A 17548-nucleotide genomic window follows, 5' to 3' on the forward strand; every position below is an offset into this window, starting at 1 on the left:
AAGAACCAGGAGAGAGAGAAAAAAGCAAAGGCTAAAGTTAATGCTTTTCTTTCGCCTCCACCCACAGCGACCGACCCCTCCCCGCCTTCCTCTACGCGGGCTCCAGACCTCTGCCGAACTGCCAGCACTGCCTCTGCGACTGAACAATGCAATCTATCTCGGGGCTCTGGTTGACCCGCCCAGGTGAGGCTCCGGTGGCAAAACTACCCTTAGCAAAGGGATTCTTTGCAATTTCTGGATAGATTTCTTTTAAGCAATCACAGAGGGGAAAAGGCCTTCGGCAAAAAAAAAAAAAAACATTCGCTGCCTGCAGCCGTCATCCTTTAGGGAACCAGCCTGGGGCCCTTGGGGATCCCGGGCCGAGAGTGTTAAGCTAGGAACGATTCTCCTTTACCTTTGGAAACGCGAAAATGTCCGCAGGCGGCGACTCTTCTAGGGGCGGCGCTGGCGAACAAGGCGTCTTGGCACCGGCCCCGGGGAAGGCTGGTCAGGGGCGTGAGCTCCCCTCTTCCCCCAGCACCAAAACATTGGGGGGAGGAGGGGGAGGGAAAAAAGGCAGCGCGCCCCCACGCTTTGCACTCCGGACAATTAGTTGCCCGTGACTGGCTGTGCCCGGCGCGGGACTTAATTGGGGAGCCCCCCTCGGCCCAGCATGCCCTGCCCCGGCTCTGGCCCTTCTGGCTTCTTGGCCTTTTTGGCCCCTGGACTGGCGCTGTTGGCTCACCTCTCTCTCCCTTCTCAGGCCGGGGTGAAACGCCTTCCCGCCAGGACAAGCCCGCCGGGCACCCCGGGCAGGACGCTCATCCTCCTGGACGTGAGTACCAGGAGCTCCCTCCGTGTCACCAGCGAGAACTTCCTCTCGCTGCAACTGGATCCTTCAATCCTTCACGACGGCTGGCTGGACTTCCTCAGGTAAGGAAGGGGCGGCTCTTCGGTTTCTCTCCACACGCCGCGTTTTCTTTAGTCCTTCCAGCCTTCGTGGCCCCCCATTGCGGTTAGACCCATGCGCCCTCCGGGCTCCCACGGCCCGCAGAGCCGCGGCGAAGAGGCCGGGCCATGGTTCCTATTAAGATGCACATGTTTGTAATGGAGAAAGCATCTCGGAAACGTATCGCCCTTCTGAAAAATCCTGGCTGCTTGTCTTTTCCCACCCACCCACCCCCCGCCCCTCTCCGGAGGTTTGCTCGGGCAGATGTCATCCCTAGAGGTCTGCAGGGGGTCTCAAATAGCCTCCTGTGAGGCTCCCCCCCAGGGCAGTATCCAGGCCCCAGCCTTCCCGTCTCCTTTGGCGATTTTGATCCGGGAAGAGAAAACGGGAGAGGAGCCGCGGGCGATGCCAACAAGTGGCCCTGGCGAGGGAACGCTGGAAAAATCTGCCCATCTCAGGCGGCCAAAGAAGCTCGGCTCCTTCTGCTTCGCTGGTCGGGACAACGCGGGCTTCCCCACCGACAGCCAATCGCTGCGCCGCCTGTTGTCCCAAGCACGTGGGGAGGGGGGGAAGGTAGAGAAAGGCAGCGTTTTCCAACCTTAGGAACTTGAAGATGCGTGGACTTCAACTCCCAGAATTCCCCAGCCAGCTACGCTGGCTGGGGAATTCTGGGAGTTGAAGTCCACGCATCTTCAAGTTCCTAAGGTTGGAAAACGCTGGAGAAAGGGACCTCCACGGAGTCCGAGGAGATGCCAAGGGCCACGCCAGCTCCGTCGGGAAGGCGCAAGTTGCCCTTCGTGGGCCATGCGCCGTCCCTTGCGCGCCTTCCCTGTGGCTGAGAACCGCCGCCGTCCCTGTGGCAATCTTCGGGGGAACGGATGCTGGGCTCTCCGGCACTTTCCTCCAGCAGCTGGTGCGGGAATTCAAGCCGGCGTACTCTTGCTTTGGGGGCCTCTCCCGGAGCTGCGCTGATAGTTTCCGGCTTGGCGTGCCGTTTCTTGACGGGGCACCGGAGCCGCCATGGCGCCGCGCCCAGCCCCGTCGCAGTCGTGCAGCCTCACCTCCCTCCTTTGGCGTCCTCGCTCGTTCAGCCCTTCTCTTTGCAGCTCCCGGCGCTTAGTGACCTTGGCGCGTGGCCTGGCGCCCGCCTTTCTCCGCTTCGCGGGCAAAAGGACCGACTTTGTGCAGTTCCAGAACGTGAAGAACCCAGCCAAGAGCCGGGGTGGACCGGGACCGGATTATTACCTCAAGAACTACGAGGACGGTGAGAACCAGGCCTCAGGGGCAGCAGGAAGGTCCTGGCGAGGGATTCTCAGAGAGTCTCTGAGAGGAGCAAGCTAAAGGCGCCTCAGGCCAGACATCCTGAGGGAGGCTTTTGGGTAGCACCTCTTTCAAGGGACCAAGGGAAGCTCAGGGATTAAAAAAAAAAACAAGTTTGTGGGAAATGTGGGGGCTATGACTGAGTGCATACCTGTTCACAAAAAAAAGTGTCCAGCGGGGAAATAAGAAGCTTTTGTGCATTTGTTTCTAAACTATGCTAGGCTGAGAAGTTAGGGACTCCTGTATTATTTCTCTCTTACCTCATGTGAGGGTCGTAGAAAATTGTCAGCTCTATACTTCCCAGGTCCCAGGCAGCTGGTCAATAAGAAAAAGCTTGAGCACAAGCGACAATATAAAGAAATCTGCTGCTTTCATTTGTACAAGAAGTACAACGCTGTGTTGGAAGTATCTTGGGTAGATAGACAGTAACCATGTGCATGGAAAGGTTGTATTGACAAAATAAGAAGAGAATGCTGTCCTCACAATAGCTAATTTGTAGAATCGGGGTCCATATCTTAGGTCCCTCATCCAAGGCATTTCAGCAACATGCTGAATGAAGTTGAAAACTAAGTTCTTCCAGTATTTACAGACATACTGACTCAAACAAGAACTGTGAATATTATAAACACTTTATTAATGTATTCATTTGAATATTTATATTCCATTTCTCAAGGAAAAAACATTTCTTGATGATGTGTAACTTTAAATTCACTATGATTTAGTATGATGGCCTATTATTCTTTTAAAGTTAACTGCTATCATGAATGATTGACAATAAGCTAATAGTTTGTTTCTCAGATATTATCAATAATTAGATCAGGTCAGTTAGCAAAGGCAAATTATAATTTATACTTTTTATAGGTATGCAATAAAAGTGTGACTTGAAAAGAAAAGAAAGAGTAACATATGAGAATTACAAAGCTAGACATTCTAGGCTCGTTATCAATATTCCAATATATGCTAAGTCCTCATTAGAACTTTTGCTCAGTACCTTTCATATTATATTAGACAACATAGCTGCATATTTAGCATTTCTGATTTACCAGAACATATTTGAGAGATTTAAAATAGATATGAATGAATGAATGAATGAATGAATGAATGAATGAATAAATAAATAAATAAATACGTTTGTGGAAACATTAAAAATGTGGTAGTTGGGGTATAAACAAATATTTTATATGCAGATGATTTTTTGTGGCAAATCCAAATGCAGTATGGATGAGGAGTAGAAATGTAAAAATTAAGGTATCAAAAAGTAACATAGTTGTGGCTGAGAGAAAATGGAGTGAACAATTGCCTACATAAATGATGAAGAAACACAAGAATGTTTATACCTTGTAGAATATTTGCTAAAGATGGTAAAATTCACAAAGAAATATTAAGAGATGCAAATGTTGATACTAAGGAAGTGGGTAGTATGTGGTCTGTTGTGAGGAATGGGTGTTAATGAAAGAGGTAAAAATAGTTGTTATATAAGTGTTTGCTTCTCTCCATTTGTTAATGGCAGTCTTCAAGATTGTCTGCCCCCTGGAAATAGCTGAAGACAGAACTTTTCTGGATCTGATTCCAGATGTTCTGTCTGGGGTTTAATTGCCTTTTGTTTTTATATTGTTTTTATATTATTATTGTTTACTTTGTGAGCCACCAAAAGCCCTGTGATTAATAAATAGGGCATGTCTGGAGACACAGAGAACTAAGTTGAATACAGTAGGTATATGTTGCTTAAGAAATGTGTACAATAAAACACAAATGTATATGATCAAGAATGATTTGTGGTAATTAAAATGAGATTAAATACAAAGATGAGTGACCGTCATTTAGAGAGAATGAATGAAGACTGAACAAACATATAGTAAAAGAATGAATGGGTGGAGAGTAAGGAGAAGATGACAAAGTTATAGTTGGAATTAGCAACACTCTTCAAAAGAGATACAAGTTTAAAGGCAGTGTGAGAATCAAGGTACAGATAAAAAGAAAACAAGGGTGGTTTGCAAGGGTGAAAAGACATGGAGAGGAATAATGAATGACATTGTAGCCTGAGTTATTTTTTCCTCTTTTTTCTAATATCAATTTCCTTCACTTACAATTTCATATTCCTTTTCTGTGCTTTACATAACACTGATTACTCCAAAATGCAATAACATGATGGCTATGTATTTTTGAGACAATTTGTTATAGAAAGAAGTGAAACATGCTTTCCAGGAAATATTCTGTGATATGTTGAAAAGGTGCAAAGAAGAATGAAATAATGTCACATGGTACAATCTCATAGTATGAACTGTGATGTGAATAGATGGAAGTCCTCTTGAGGCATCATTGATGCTGTGGGTTGTGTACTAAAATTTCCATACATTTATTCTCTTGTTTGGATTACAATGTGCTGTAATCCCTTAGTCTTTTTTATCCATTCCCCCATGAATACAATACTAATAAGGGAGTGTTAGGTAAAGGAAACATATGGAAGCCCCAGTGTACCTGACAATGGTGACACCAGAAGAAAAATTATTAGTGGAATGCTACATTTAGCAGTGGTAGAGACACTGTTCCGTGTGTTGCCATTTTTCTGAAAGTGAGGTGGTAGGATTAATATGCCATTATAATAAAGGCAGAGGTTTCCATTGAAAATTTCTCTTAAAGGAAAAATGTTTCAAAATCAATCAGTAGTTTAATTCCTATTTTGCGCTTTAGTTAATATGCTGTACCTAGAATATACGCTACCAATGGGAACTTCCGTCTGCTCTTATTTCAGTCTGCTGCCACCTATGATACTTGAAGGCTGCCATTAATATCAGGGGTTTTTCCTTTTCTGATAACACAATTAATAAGCATCACTTTCTATATTAACCCTTTTTATACTGTTCTTGGAGAGTGAAAAATGCTACATTGATTACCACCAAACAACCATTTCTTATTTTTCTAAATGCTTCATATTATATAACTTATCTTCATGAAGAGCCTATAAATAGAACAAAATGCGAGGGCATTTCATCTATAAAACTGAGAACAGCATCTATTCCTGTCCCAATTGTCATTTTGAAATGGAATAGTTTGTGTTTAAATCAGCAATAACATTTTGTCACTTTTCCATCCAGACTTCCTTCATTTTATAATTTTTTCCTACCATATACTGAGGCAGTTACCTTTTCTTTCTAATGATTGAAGAAAACAATTTTCTAAAATCCTCTTCTCTGTTCCAGATATATCAGTTGAGCCCAGTAATTTAGCATGATGAACTAATCTGTTTCCTACCTAATTTCTAACTGCCGTCCATTAGCATCTGTTTGGAGTCAAGATATCACAGCTTTTAAAACGGAAATAAACTGTGCTAAAAAACTGCTTCTGAAAAGATTTCCCATGAATTCCTAATCATCCCAGATATATTTTCCTTCATTAGAAGCAGCTTTAGGAGCAAACTGTATTTGTACTGTTCTTACCATTTAATTATTTTTATTTATTTATTTTCTATCCAGAGCTGTATTTGGATGAACTGAAATTCCCTTCCACATGAAGGTGAATTATTCTCCCCAGCACAAAAATAATAACCTTGAATTTTGACAGAATAATAAGATAAGACCTGCCACATACATTTTTTAAAATAAAATGTTGCAGATATATTTAGGCACATTTAATTATTGAATAAAAGTGTACTTATTAGATCGCAAAATTCAAATGACTGTTTCAACTTTTTTTTACTCTAAAAGTGTGTTTATGCACCTCCTAATACCAATGTCAATTGAACATTTTAAAGCAATGTGCTATATTTAGGATGTGGATTTTATTACAGAATGTATTATTTTTATAATAATAAAAATTAAGTGGTTAAATATGAGTTAGTATACTCTAGATGATTCCTGGGGATTGAAGGCTTGCATTAATCCCAGTAAAATATATTTAAAATTAATTCTGGCTGCAATACTGTAATATTTACTTGCATTTATTGTTTTGTCAGTAACTACCATATTTAAAGAAAGCTATCAAGTTACCAATCTTATCCTTGAGAGTCTTCTGGAAGTTTCATTTCCTAGAATAACAGGGCTCTATTTAATTAGTCTAGCACTTCTGCATGATAAATATTGATATGTCTTCTGATATGTTCTCAAATTCACTTCAATTAATGTCCAGGAGAGTGAGTCTAGCTTATGAAACTTGTAAATATTTTTATTCATCAACCACATAGTATTTTCTCCTAAATGTTAAAAAAGGCTTCATAATAACAGCAATTCTTATCATCGAAAATTGCATTATTATTCATACATTATAGCTGGATGGAAGATAGGACTGGGAGATATAAACCCATGACTGAAATTTCACTGATAAATTAAATGTTTTGAAATACATTCTTGTTCTTTGAAAGGCTATGGAACATTGGTTTTCAATGTATGAAATAGTTTACTTACTCTGCTATGTTATTGCAGACAGCATACTTTTCCAGATAAAGTTGTAAGAGGTGATCTCTAAGTTTTAAATACTAATCTGAAAGCTATATTCTTTGTACAGATTCTCTGTATCTTTTCATGAGAGTAAACTCCTTTGAGCACATTACTGAATTACTGTTGAATAAATAAATAAAAATTAAGGATACTAGTTGGAATATACAGTCCATTAAATAGTAACTTAATCCGCATTCAGTATTCTCAATAAATACAAACTTTTATTCTTGGGAACTTAGCGTGAATGTACAAATTAATACAATTATACTTCATATATTTTAAATAGACCATTTTTAAAAGAACTGCTGTGTGCCAACATGGGTGGTTTTATGAATGTCTTCTTTTGAATAAACAGTGTAATGTATGATTAGAGACAAGCAAGCATGTCTTTTTTAATTAAAAAAAAAGTAGTACACACACAAACATACCCATCTTCCAGTATTTCTTTGGCTATCTGATCTAGGAGGCTGTTTGGTTTTTAAAAGCCATTACCAGGGCAACCAATTAATCCCAGACAAACTCTGCTGAGCTAGTTGATAAAAGAGAAAGTAGCTTATTTTATTATTTAAATGCTTACTAAGTATAACTTCTATGCCATTTCAGCCTGATGACTTTAAGTGGTTTATGGAGATTTTATCTGCTTTGTCAAACAACTCCAAACTCCCCATGCATACCCCAATTCTATTTCTTTTTTTATTGTAGAAGTTATTTTTAGTATTGGTATCTTGGTCAGCAAGGGCAGTAGGGCTGAGATTCCTACTGCATGTACCCTCTCAATTTCACCTGATAAAAGAATGTGCACATTCTCCACACAGATTTCTGTCTGTTTTATTTCCTCTCCGCCCCCCTTTCCCCACTGCAACTTGCTTTGTTGAAGCTGCTGTGGTTTAAAAGTTAAAGGGAAAACTTTCTCTGTAGCATAAAACTTCTTGGATCAGGAACTGAAGTTGATTCATATTAAAGATTCGCAGAAATAAATATTCATTCAGCCCAGAGGTCAATATTTCAACAAGTTTTGGTAGAGAACTCACACTTACTAAATGTCTTCACCCAGATTTCTTTGCTGTTGAGTGACTGTGGCCTTTTGTTTCTTCATTTTTCCTCATGGCAATAAACTTGAAATGTAGCAGCCCTTCAAAATGAAGTTTCTCATAGAGGTTGTAACCATAGGTCTTAACTTTTCATCACTTAAATGTGGAACAGAACCTTAGCAAATGGGGGGAGGAGGGAGGGGACACATGTGGTGTGTATCAGGAATCAGTGTAAATCAGAAAGGTGTGGTAGGGGGATTTCCTGCCCACAGGCCAAGCTTTCTTACTGGATGTTCTGTTCAAGAACCAAGAGTTACAAGCAGGATTTTCCACAGACACAGAATTTGATAATTTTGGAAAATATTGGGAGTCTTATAACAAAATGACTTCTAGGCATGAACCTGTCAGAAGCATGTAACAATAAAATGTAGATCAATAGCTGGACTTGGGTTACATTTTGCAAGCATAGATCTATTTATGGTTGTTTTCTCTTCCCATAAATGAATACTCAAAGTGTAGGAAGGATAACATACCCAATATTCTACCATTTTGTTGCCTGGCTATTATTGCAAATTTTGGTTTCTACCCTTCAACCCCTTGATAAAGTGTGAAATGTGCATATTGTGCTAGAATTTGTTGATCAGTTTTCTCTTGGAAATGGTACTAGTAAGCTCAGCTTCTTAAATTTCAAGAGCCAGGTGAAAAATAAATACATTATAACATTTTTCTGGAAGCCAGAAGATCTTGGATTATGAACTGTGAATTCACCAAATTTTAAGCATAACATCTAATGAGAATGTACCTGAATTTGTTATGCTTTCTCTACTGCCAGTTTCCTGACCTAAATATTTGAAGTACTGTATAGGTATCTCTTTGCTTCTTTTTTACTTGCTTATGTAAGTCTGGATGTCTTGTTACTCCTAAGCTACGACATTGATCTGAATTCTCAGACTGTATAAGATCTAGAGATTCTTCCTAGAATACTCGGAGTGGAAGTTTTATGACTGTTTATAATCCATCTTCTGCTTACTTCTTATTTTATGAACAGTTGATTCTTTTATAAAAAAAATTCCCTTTCTTTATAATAAAAAGTATACTAGGGAATATATATTGTTATAACATTTCTTCTTTAAAAAATGGATTTGTAAGACATACTGCCACAAGTCCAATAAGCTAGTTTAATGCCTGTGTATAAGATAGTAAATTGTTTCATATACCAAATTAGCTGTTACATATTTTTGTTATTTATACTGATTTCAGATGGATGCTTTCAAGAGTGTACAGGTGGTCCTCGGCTTATAGCCATTCATTTATTGACAGTTCAAAGATACAATGGTGCTGAAAAAGTGACTTATGACCATTTTTCATACTTAACTTCTGTTGCAGCATCCCTATGGTGACATGATCAAAATTTGGACACTTGGCAACTGGCATGTATTTATGTCGGTTACAGTGTCCCTGGGTCATGTAACCACCTTTTGCGATCTTCTTACAAGCAAAGTCAATGGGAAAGCCAGATTCACTTAACAACCATGTTACTAACTTAACAGCTTCAGTGATTCACACAGCTATTTATGGTATGATAAGGTTAAAGTAAATGTTAATTTTAACAATAATTTTGTTAGATGTGCCATCCTAAGAATTTGGAATAAATATAAAGTTCTTTGCGAAGATGTCCCTTTGGGTGTTGCCCCAGGAAGCTTCTTTCAGAAAAGAAATGGTGGCGAGGCCAGACTGGTAGATTTATGGTCAAATAAATTGGCCAAAATTAGGGCCGAAAGCCCTAATAAGCAGGCATATACATAGAATGAAGACTATTGCTAAGCACATTGATTTGTGCTTTAGATTGTAAGCCGCCCTGAGTCTTCGGAGAAGGGCGGGATATAAATGGGATTTTTTTAAAAAAAAATATTTCAGTCATGGTGACTGTTGTGTAGTGAGTTCATTGTGCAGGAAGGGAGACGAGGCCAGTGTGTTCAGCAATGTTCATGCTTATTTGCTTGCAGGATCTGAACTGAGGAACTTTAGCGTTTTGAAAATCAGTTAAAATTATGTCAGAGGGCCTTAGCTTGGCCCATTTTCTACTGTGACTGCACACAAAATTAAATGTGTCCAGAGAAATAATGGAGACAGCTGAGCCTGTGTCCAACTCCATTTTACAGGGGATGCCTTGTAGCTCCACCTGAAGTTTAAATTTGGGTCTGAGGGAGCGTTGGGTCCCAGTATGGCATACACTTCTGCGGCTTGCACAAAACCCCACAATAAATGGCCCCTGGGCCCTTGTACCTCTCCTGGTCGGATCATCCGACTGGTGCTTTGGAGGCCGGTCCCTCTGGCGAGCTCTGCAAACTGCTGTGATGTGGCCGGTTTTGCTGCAGGCCCTGCACGTGGCTGACCGGAATCTGCAATCTGCGCGTTGGTGGCTGCCGCCACAACCTTTACATCTAGGTAAGAGAACTGCCTTGTAAGGAGTCTCTTGTTGCTTGCTGCTGCAGTGCTGCATGTTGGGCTGTTTGTGTAGCCTGTCGACTTCAGCATCTTCTTCATCTGATGATTCCTCTGAGCACTCGGCGTCCTTGTGGTGGACTGTTTCTTCACGTTGTGGCATTTTGGCGGGCCAGATTGTTCGGACGGCCCCACCGGTGGCTTCGTCTGCCATGACTTCATCCTGGGCTTCAGTGAAGGTCAGATTCAGTCTAGTAAAAAGTTTTTGCTGCAGTGTTCGGTTTCATAGGCCTCAGACGAGCCGGTCTCGCAGTCACTCTTCGATGTTAGAAAATCTATACAGGTGTGCGGCCTGCCTCAAGGCCGCGATGTATTCTGACGCGGTCTCACCGGGCTGCTGCATTTGTTGTTTGAATGTGTAGTGCCAAGCAATCACCAACATCTTTGGCTGGAAGTGTTTTCCGAGCTTCTTCTTAAGTTCAGCGTAGGAGACTGTCTCCAGTGGCATTGGCATGAATAGGTTTTCAGCCAGATCGAATGTTGCTGGGCCACACACACAGAGAAGCGTGGTGGCCTTCAGTCCATCTTCTGCAACCTGGTTTGCCCGGATGTAGTTTTCGACCTGGGACAGGTAGGATGGCCAGCCTTCTGGTCGCTTAATGTTGAACTCTCGCAGCCTTCTGACCTTGGGCATTCTTTTGGTCTTTTCAGCTGGTTCCTGCGTCTTCTGATCCTGCTTCTCCAATGCCCAGGAACTGATCCACTGAGTGAGTGGTCGCAAGCGTGTCTGGCTAGCCGACCGAAGGGGGAGGGAAAATGCCTTTTCTCACCAGGCATGCGCTGCCTCCCCCCAATTGACCTTCAGCTCTTTTGGAGAAGCAGGATCCCACCTTCGTCGCCAATGTTGTGTAGTGAGTTCATTGCGCAGGAATGGAGATGAAGCGAGTGAGTTCAGCAATGGTCATGTTTATCTGCTTGCAGGATCTGAACTGAGGAGCTGAGCTGCAGCCTGCAGCAATTTATAGCCTGGCCCCTAGGCGGCAGCCAATAGGTTTAAAGCAACCCATTGCCGCCTAGGGGCAGCCAATAGCAGCACCGGAGACAAGGTGTCTGAGTTGCTGGGAGCCGTTAGCAAGCTCCAGCTTACCACGTGGTGTTACATTTAAGCCCAATACATAACAGTGACCCTATCCTCAAAATTAAAGAGTTGGAATCAGAAGGATGTGTTTGCTGTTGGTTTACATGTTTACAGTTGCAAGAAAGATTTAAATCAGATTTAAAAAGCTATGGATTCAATTTTGTAAAAAATGAATTTGAAATCCTATTGTGTGGTAGTAATGAACACATTATTGCAAAGGTTTATAAATTGCTATTGAAATTGAACTTGGAGAATAAGTACGTAAAGCATTGTATGATTTAGTGGGCAAAGAACTTTGGATATAATATAATGGTTGAATAATGGGAAAACGTGGATGAAAGGTTTAACCTTTACATTAAATTATAATTCAAAAGAAAATTTTTATAAGATGATGTACCATTGATATTTAATACTGGACAAATTGTCAATAATGTACAAAGTTACCTCAAATGAATATTGGAAATGTAAATGTAAAGAAAGAACTTTTTATCATTTATTGTGGACATGTGACAAAACAAGGAAATATTTGAGTAGGATTCATATCTTAATACAGAAGATTCTTAAAGTAAATACAAATATAAAACTAGAGACTTTTCTTTTAGGTTTAACAAGTAAAGAATTTGGAAAAAAAATGAAATTTTGATGTTTTATATGCTGACAGCAGCAAGAATGCTGTGCACAAAAATGGAAAGATACTTTGATTCCCACAATGAACAAATGGCTGCAAAAGTTGATAAAGTTAGCAGAGATGGCTAAATTGACTGCTTTGATTAAAAGAAAAGAATATAATTAATTTTGTTTCTAATTGGAAACAGCTTTTGGACTTTTTGCTTGAGGTGGGAAAAAATAAAACTTTGATTAAGTTTTGCTGATTGGATAGGTTTGTTGTTATAGAAATTTGTTGTTATAAAAATAAATGTATATTATTATATAAAAGTAAAAAGTCGAGGTTTTATGTTATTTACCTCATTCTGTTGTGCCAAAAGGAATCGGAAGTCAATGCTTTTCTTTTCTTTTCCCTTTTTCTTTTACATTTTTTTTCTTCCCTCATTATCTTTTTTTTTTTGTACTTCTGTATTCTGCTTAGCAATGGAAATTTTGAGCTCAATTATGGTCATAAGTCAAGGACTACTTGTAATCCATTATAATATAATTGCTTTAAAAAACAGAGTGACATTCGTATTGTCATCGCCTCAATTCAAATTCAGTGTAATATTTTAGGTAGGGCTTTAATTTGTGAAATGATAATTGAAACTGTGGGAGTGGAAATATTATAAGTTCTCTTTGAAAAGGTTAAATATTTGGAAGTTGATGCTCCCCCTTTCTTAAAGAGTACTACATTATCTTTTGGGATTTTCCAGTAATGAAAAATCAAATATGTTGATATCTGTTAGGAAAAGTATTTTACTTTCTATCTCTTATTAATGCTTTTGCCAAGTTTTCATACAAATGATCAATACAATACAATATTTTTTTTATTGAAAAGTTTTAAAGTACATTTTATCTTTAACAATCCCCTCTCCCCCTCCCCTACCTATCCCTCCCTACCCCTCCCCCCCTTTCCCCCCTCCCCCCCCACTTCCCAGAGCTAAGTACAGGGTATAAAAACAAAGAACAATCATAAACATCCATATGCTACCAACAATAAATTCTTAAATCTATCACTCTCTAGCTCATATAAGGTAACTACAAACAATACTAACATTTCATATAGAAAAAAAAAGAAAAAGAAAATCGAAAGGAAGACTTATTCAAATGCTAAGTGAAACTTTTTAGTCCCATATTTCTTCTGAATATATTCAATCCATTTTTTCCATTCCATAATATAGCGTTCTTGCGAATGATCTTTCAAATAAGCCGAGATCTTTGCCATTTCTGCCAGGTCAGAAACCTTTAAGGTCCATTCCTCTATAGTCGGCAGTTCTTCCTTCTTCCAATACTGACCTATTAAAAGTCTTGCTGCCGTAATTAAATTCAACATCAGCTTAGTGTCCACAGCAGTACAATACAATACAACAGTACAATACAATATTTTTATCTGTATTACCATCTTGGATGATTTGTTTAAGCTGCAAATTATAGTGTGGCCTTTTTGGTCAAACCTAAATATATGATTTATCTAGATCTATGTCAAAAATATTTAAATATTTTTAAATCATTTTCATTGTTTACAAAAAGCACCCAAGTAACTGAGCAGAAGATTGTTTAAAATCTTTACAATGACTCAACATCTGCATGAATGCATTAGGCACAGTCTAACAATTACTTTTCCATTCTCTCATTCAGAGGTGAGAATGCATCTTATACAGTGAAGCTTGTATATGTTTTATTCTTTAGAACTGTTCTGACAGAATTGTTAAACCTCATGTGAAAAACGAACTACAGGTTCTGTTGATTGGAAAAGAGCCATAGGTTCCCATTGATATCCAGAGGTTTGAACATATTTGATTCTTGCAAATTCAAAGATTATGCATTGAAATTAAATAGTTGTTACTCAGTCAGCATTCTGTCTCGCTGCTCCATGCTGGCATTTCTTATTTTTTTCCTGAAAAGTACTCATAGGATTTTTTTGTGAGATGTTTGAACATTCTCATAGATAGGAAATATTAGCTGTTTGAACTTATGAGGTAAGCAAGGCTAAAAGTTATTTTTTAAACCAGTAGAGTGAATAGATTGCCTGTAGTAGGTCTGGTTCATAAGCTACTCTGAGTTGTAACCTTGTGTTGTGATGTCATTTATTAAAAACATCATGTTCTGAGAGCATAGCTGGCTTGTCTATTTATTTTCGCTGAAAAATGTGCAACAAACAGGACATTTTTATCCAAAACTAGGAAAGTGTCTTTTGTAGAGGCATCTCAAGTTACATGAATGCAAATATCAACTATAAGCAGATCCACACTTTCTGCTTATCTCAGCACCTGGCCACTTACTGATTCCTGAGTGCAAGAATAAATTATGCTATCTTCTTCCAAATATATCCCCTGTCTCTGTTTTCCAGTTTTGATTTAAAATGGCAGTTTTCTGACCTGAGCCATCCTAAGACCTTCAGAATAAACTTAATTTTGTTGTGAGTTACACAATGACAATAAAGATATTCTATTCTATTCTATTCTATTCTATTCTATTCTATTCTATTCTATTCTATTCTATTCTATTCTATTCTATTCTATTCTATTCTATTCTATTCTATTCTATTCTAATGATGGACTCTGTTCCATTCTAGTAGCAGGACCACCTCCAATTAGCTGCAATTCTTGCTTATCTTCTCCCATCCAGCAGCTGGTCACTTTCCTACATTACGTTTTTAAAAATAATCTTGTGGTTTATCTAATGATGGTCTCTTAAGTCAGTGAACTATCAACTTTCAAAGCTCATGCTCCATTCAAACCTTTCATCTTCCACTGGGTATCATTTTGGCTTCTGCTCAGGCTGGGTGTAGTGTTCTACCCTTGCTTTCCCACCCTTTGCATGAAGTATAGCACAGTTTCTCTCCCTTCCCTTTTGTTTTTAATACATCTTTAGGAATGCTGCTTTTTTGTTTATATGAAACTGAATTATCAGCCCTTCCTTTTTGCAAAGTTTCCATGGACCTACAGGTAGTCCTTGACTAATGACCAATCGCTGAGCAACTGTTCAAAGTTACAACAGAACCTGAACAAAAGACTTATGACTCAATTCCAAGGGCCGGTTCCCCATGCAGTCACTTGGCCCTGTTCCGGATGCACAGCAACTGGTCTACATTTATAGCCATTTGCTGCATCCTATGGTTATGTGACCATGATTTATGACATTTCTGCCAGAAATTGGTGTTTGATACTGGCAAAACCTGCCAAAACAATGGCTTTGCATAATGGCTGTGGCATTCACTTAAATGTCCATTGAAAAAAGTATTGTAAAATTGGACATGGTCACAACTTACGACTGAAATTATGGACTTAATTGTGATTGTAAATTGAGGACTACCTACACAGGAAAAGATAGGAACCAGAGAACAGCATTTTCCCCTGTTGCTTCAATTATGTAGCATCAAAGTAAACAGGGAGACAAAAGAGTGGAGTTGCCCGAAGTTGCTCTGTTTCTTCCCCAGAAATGTGAAAAGTGGCATAGAAATATTAATTCCTGAAATATATCTTTATCCCTAATCTGCAGGCTGTTGATATTGACATATTGTGTGATAAAAGTGAATGTGTTATTATTTTTCCTCTTAGGGAGCAATGCAGGCAACAATAAACAATAAAAGCAATATAACTGCAGGATTTAGCTTTATGACCCATAAAATGTTCCATTAATTCTAAAACATACTTTCTAACACACCAGTTGTCTGACTGAAAATATTTTAGAATATATATTTACCTTGCAGATTTTAATCAGATAAATTTAAATACATGAAACTATCTAGCAGTGGAATTCTTTCTTCCAAAGAATTATGTCAGTTTTAAAAATCACTCTGAAGTTTTTATTAGTACTCCAGAATATCCATCCAAAGTTTGGGTCTATACGCTTAGCATGAAAAAGTAGGATTTTTTTTTAAAAAGAATACATTTTGAACCAAAAATGTGTTTCCAATAACAGAACTGAACTGAGCTCGTAATCCATTCCACACAAAAATCTACCCCTAGTTACTCTGCTTTCTTGATTTTAGCAATTTAATTATGTAAAAAAAATCTTTTTGTTTTTGCTTTTGCTAGAAAAAATAGAGAGGAAATTCTTATAACTGATTGTGGAATGGTCCAGAAATTTGTTAGTTAATCTCAATCTTCCATCTCCTGCTTGGTGTACTATAATAAATATTTTATATGTATACTGTTAGCTTGTTGCTGAAGATGGATATTGGCTAATCAAAAATCTTGATAACTTAGACAAATATGATATTTTCAAAAAATTATAGTTGGTTTTCTTCTACTAATGTTGGCTTTACTATGTTTGGTTTTAATCATAGTTTATTTGGCTTTGGACAGTAGACAACCACTTCCTCCCACTCAATTATTGCCCTGCTGCTCTGACCTCCCACTTTTCTGTTTCTAGAAAGGAAAGCAATTGACAATATGTAGGTAGAGTGCCGTGTAACAGAGTGAGCGCCTGTTACTCGTCCCAGCTTCTGCCAACCTAGCAGTTCAAAAGCACATAAAAAATGCAAGTAGAAAAATAGGGACCACTCCTGTTTGGTTCGAATTGACGAGGACTCAGAGTGGTTAACACTGAACGAGTTTATTGAATACACAAAGTCAACTGTCAAATGTCAAATGTTGCAACCCTTTTATAGAGAAAGCGTTTGAACTGTAACCAATACAAACTGTCTGTTTTCCCGCTCCTTGGTTGTGGCGTCCAATGATTGCACCTTATTTTCCCGCTTTAAACCTTGCAAAGCTGCACAGTGTTTGCAATATCTTCTATGGCTTATTGCTAACTATTTACATACACAACACCCCTTACCCCCCAGTTGGTGTCATTTCTTTACAAAGTCCTTTAGGTATTTTGGTGGCCTATGTATTCTAGAAGGGTATCTGTTACTTTGGCTGCTAGGGGCCCCTTTTCCTGGTTGACTGCTTGGCTGCTGGTTACTATGCTGGTTACTACTGGACCTGGGCTCAGGGTTACTGGCTTCAGATGTACTGCCTTGTGTATTAGGTTGTGTTTGGGATTCAGTTGTCACTGGCCTACTTCGCAGGGGTATTTCCCAATCAATTGGACTGAATTGTTGTTGATGGGCATCTGGAAATATGTCATCTTGCCCCACCACTACACCACTTTCAGGCCTAATGTTATCTGTACTGTTTGCCCTAACTGAGCTTTGGTCCCCCTCAGCTGGCACACACCCACTAGATCTTTTCCTCAGCTGGTCTATGTGTCTTTTACAGACCCTATTCCCTTCCCCCTCAATGATGTATGATAAGGGACCTAAGATTTCAGTTACCACCCCAGGAATCCACTTATCCCCTTGGGCGTAGTTCCTGGCCCAAATCAAGTCCCCCACTTCAAATGTTCTGTTAGGAATGTCAAATTCAATGTTTGGTTGGAGTCGGTCGGGGTGTAGTCTGTCCAACTTGGTCAAGATTTTTCTTCCCCACCTCATTTCAGCTGGACTTTTCCCTGTAGCCGAACAAGGGGTTGTGTGTTGGGCCAACAAGAACTCAGCTAGTCTCTGATGCCAGTCACCTCGAATAATTCTTTTAAGCGCGTCCTTCGTGGTCCTCACGTTCCTTTCAGCCAATCCGTTGGTGGAGGGGTGGAAGGGTGCAGAAGTCTTATGCTT

The 17548-nt window shown here is 39.5% G+C and overlaps 1 protein-coding gene across 1 annotated transcript in view; it reads left to right on the forward strand.

Moving 5' to 3' along the window:
* Positions 1-652: 652 nt before the first annotated feature.
* Positions 653-17548, forward strand: part of HPSE2 (heparanase 2 (inactive)) — a gene marked incomplete at both ends in the record, with an annotated part of 178476 nt that continues 161580 nt past the window's right edge. The window contains 2 exons of the mRNA XM_083364364.1: positions 653-912; positions 2035-2192. Of these exons, the coding sequence (XP_083220490.1) occupies positions 653-912; positions 2035-2192 (418 nt within the window). The remainder of the gene's footprint in view (positions 913-2034; positions 2193-17548) is intronic.

The sequence above is a fragment of the Vipera ursinii genome, assembly GCF_947247035.1.
Source record: "Vipera ursinii genome assembly, chromosome: 5".
NCBI classification, from domain to species: Eukaryota; Metazoa; Chordata; class Lepidosauria; order Squamata; family Viperidae; genus Vipera; species Vipera ursinii.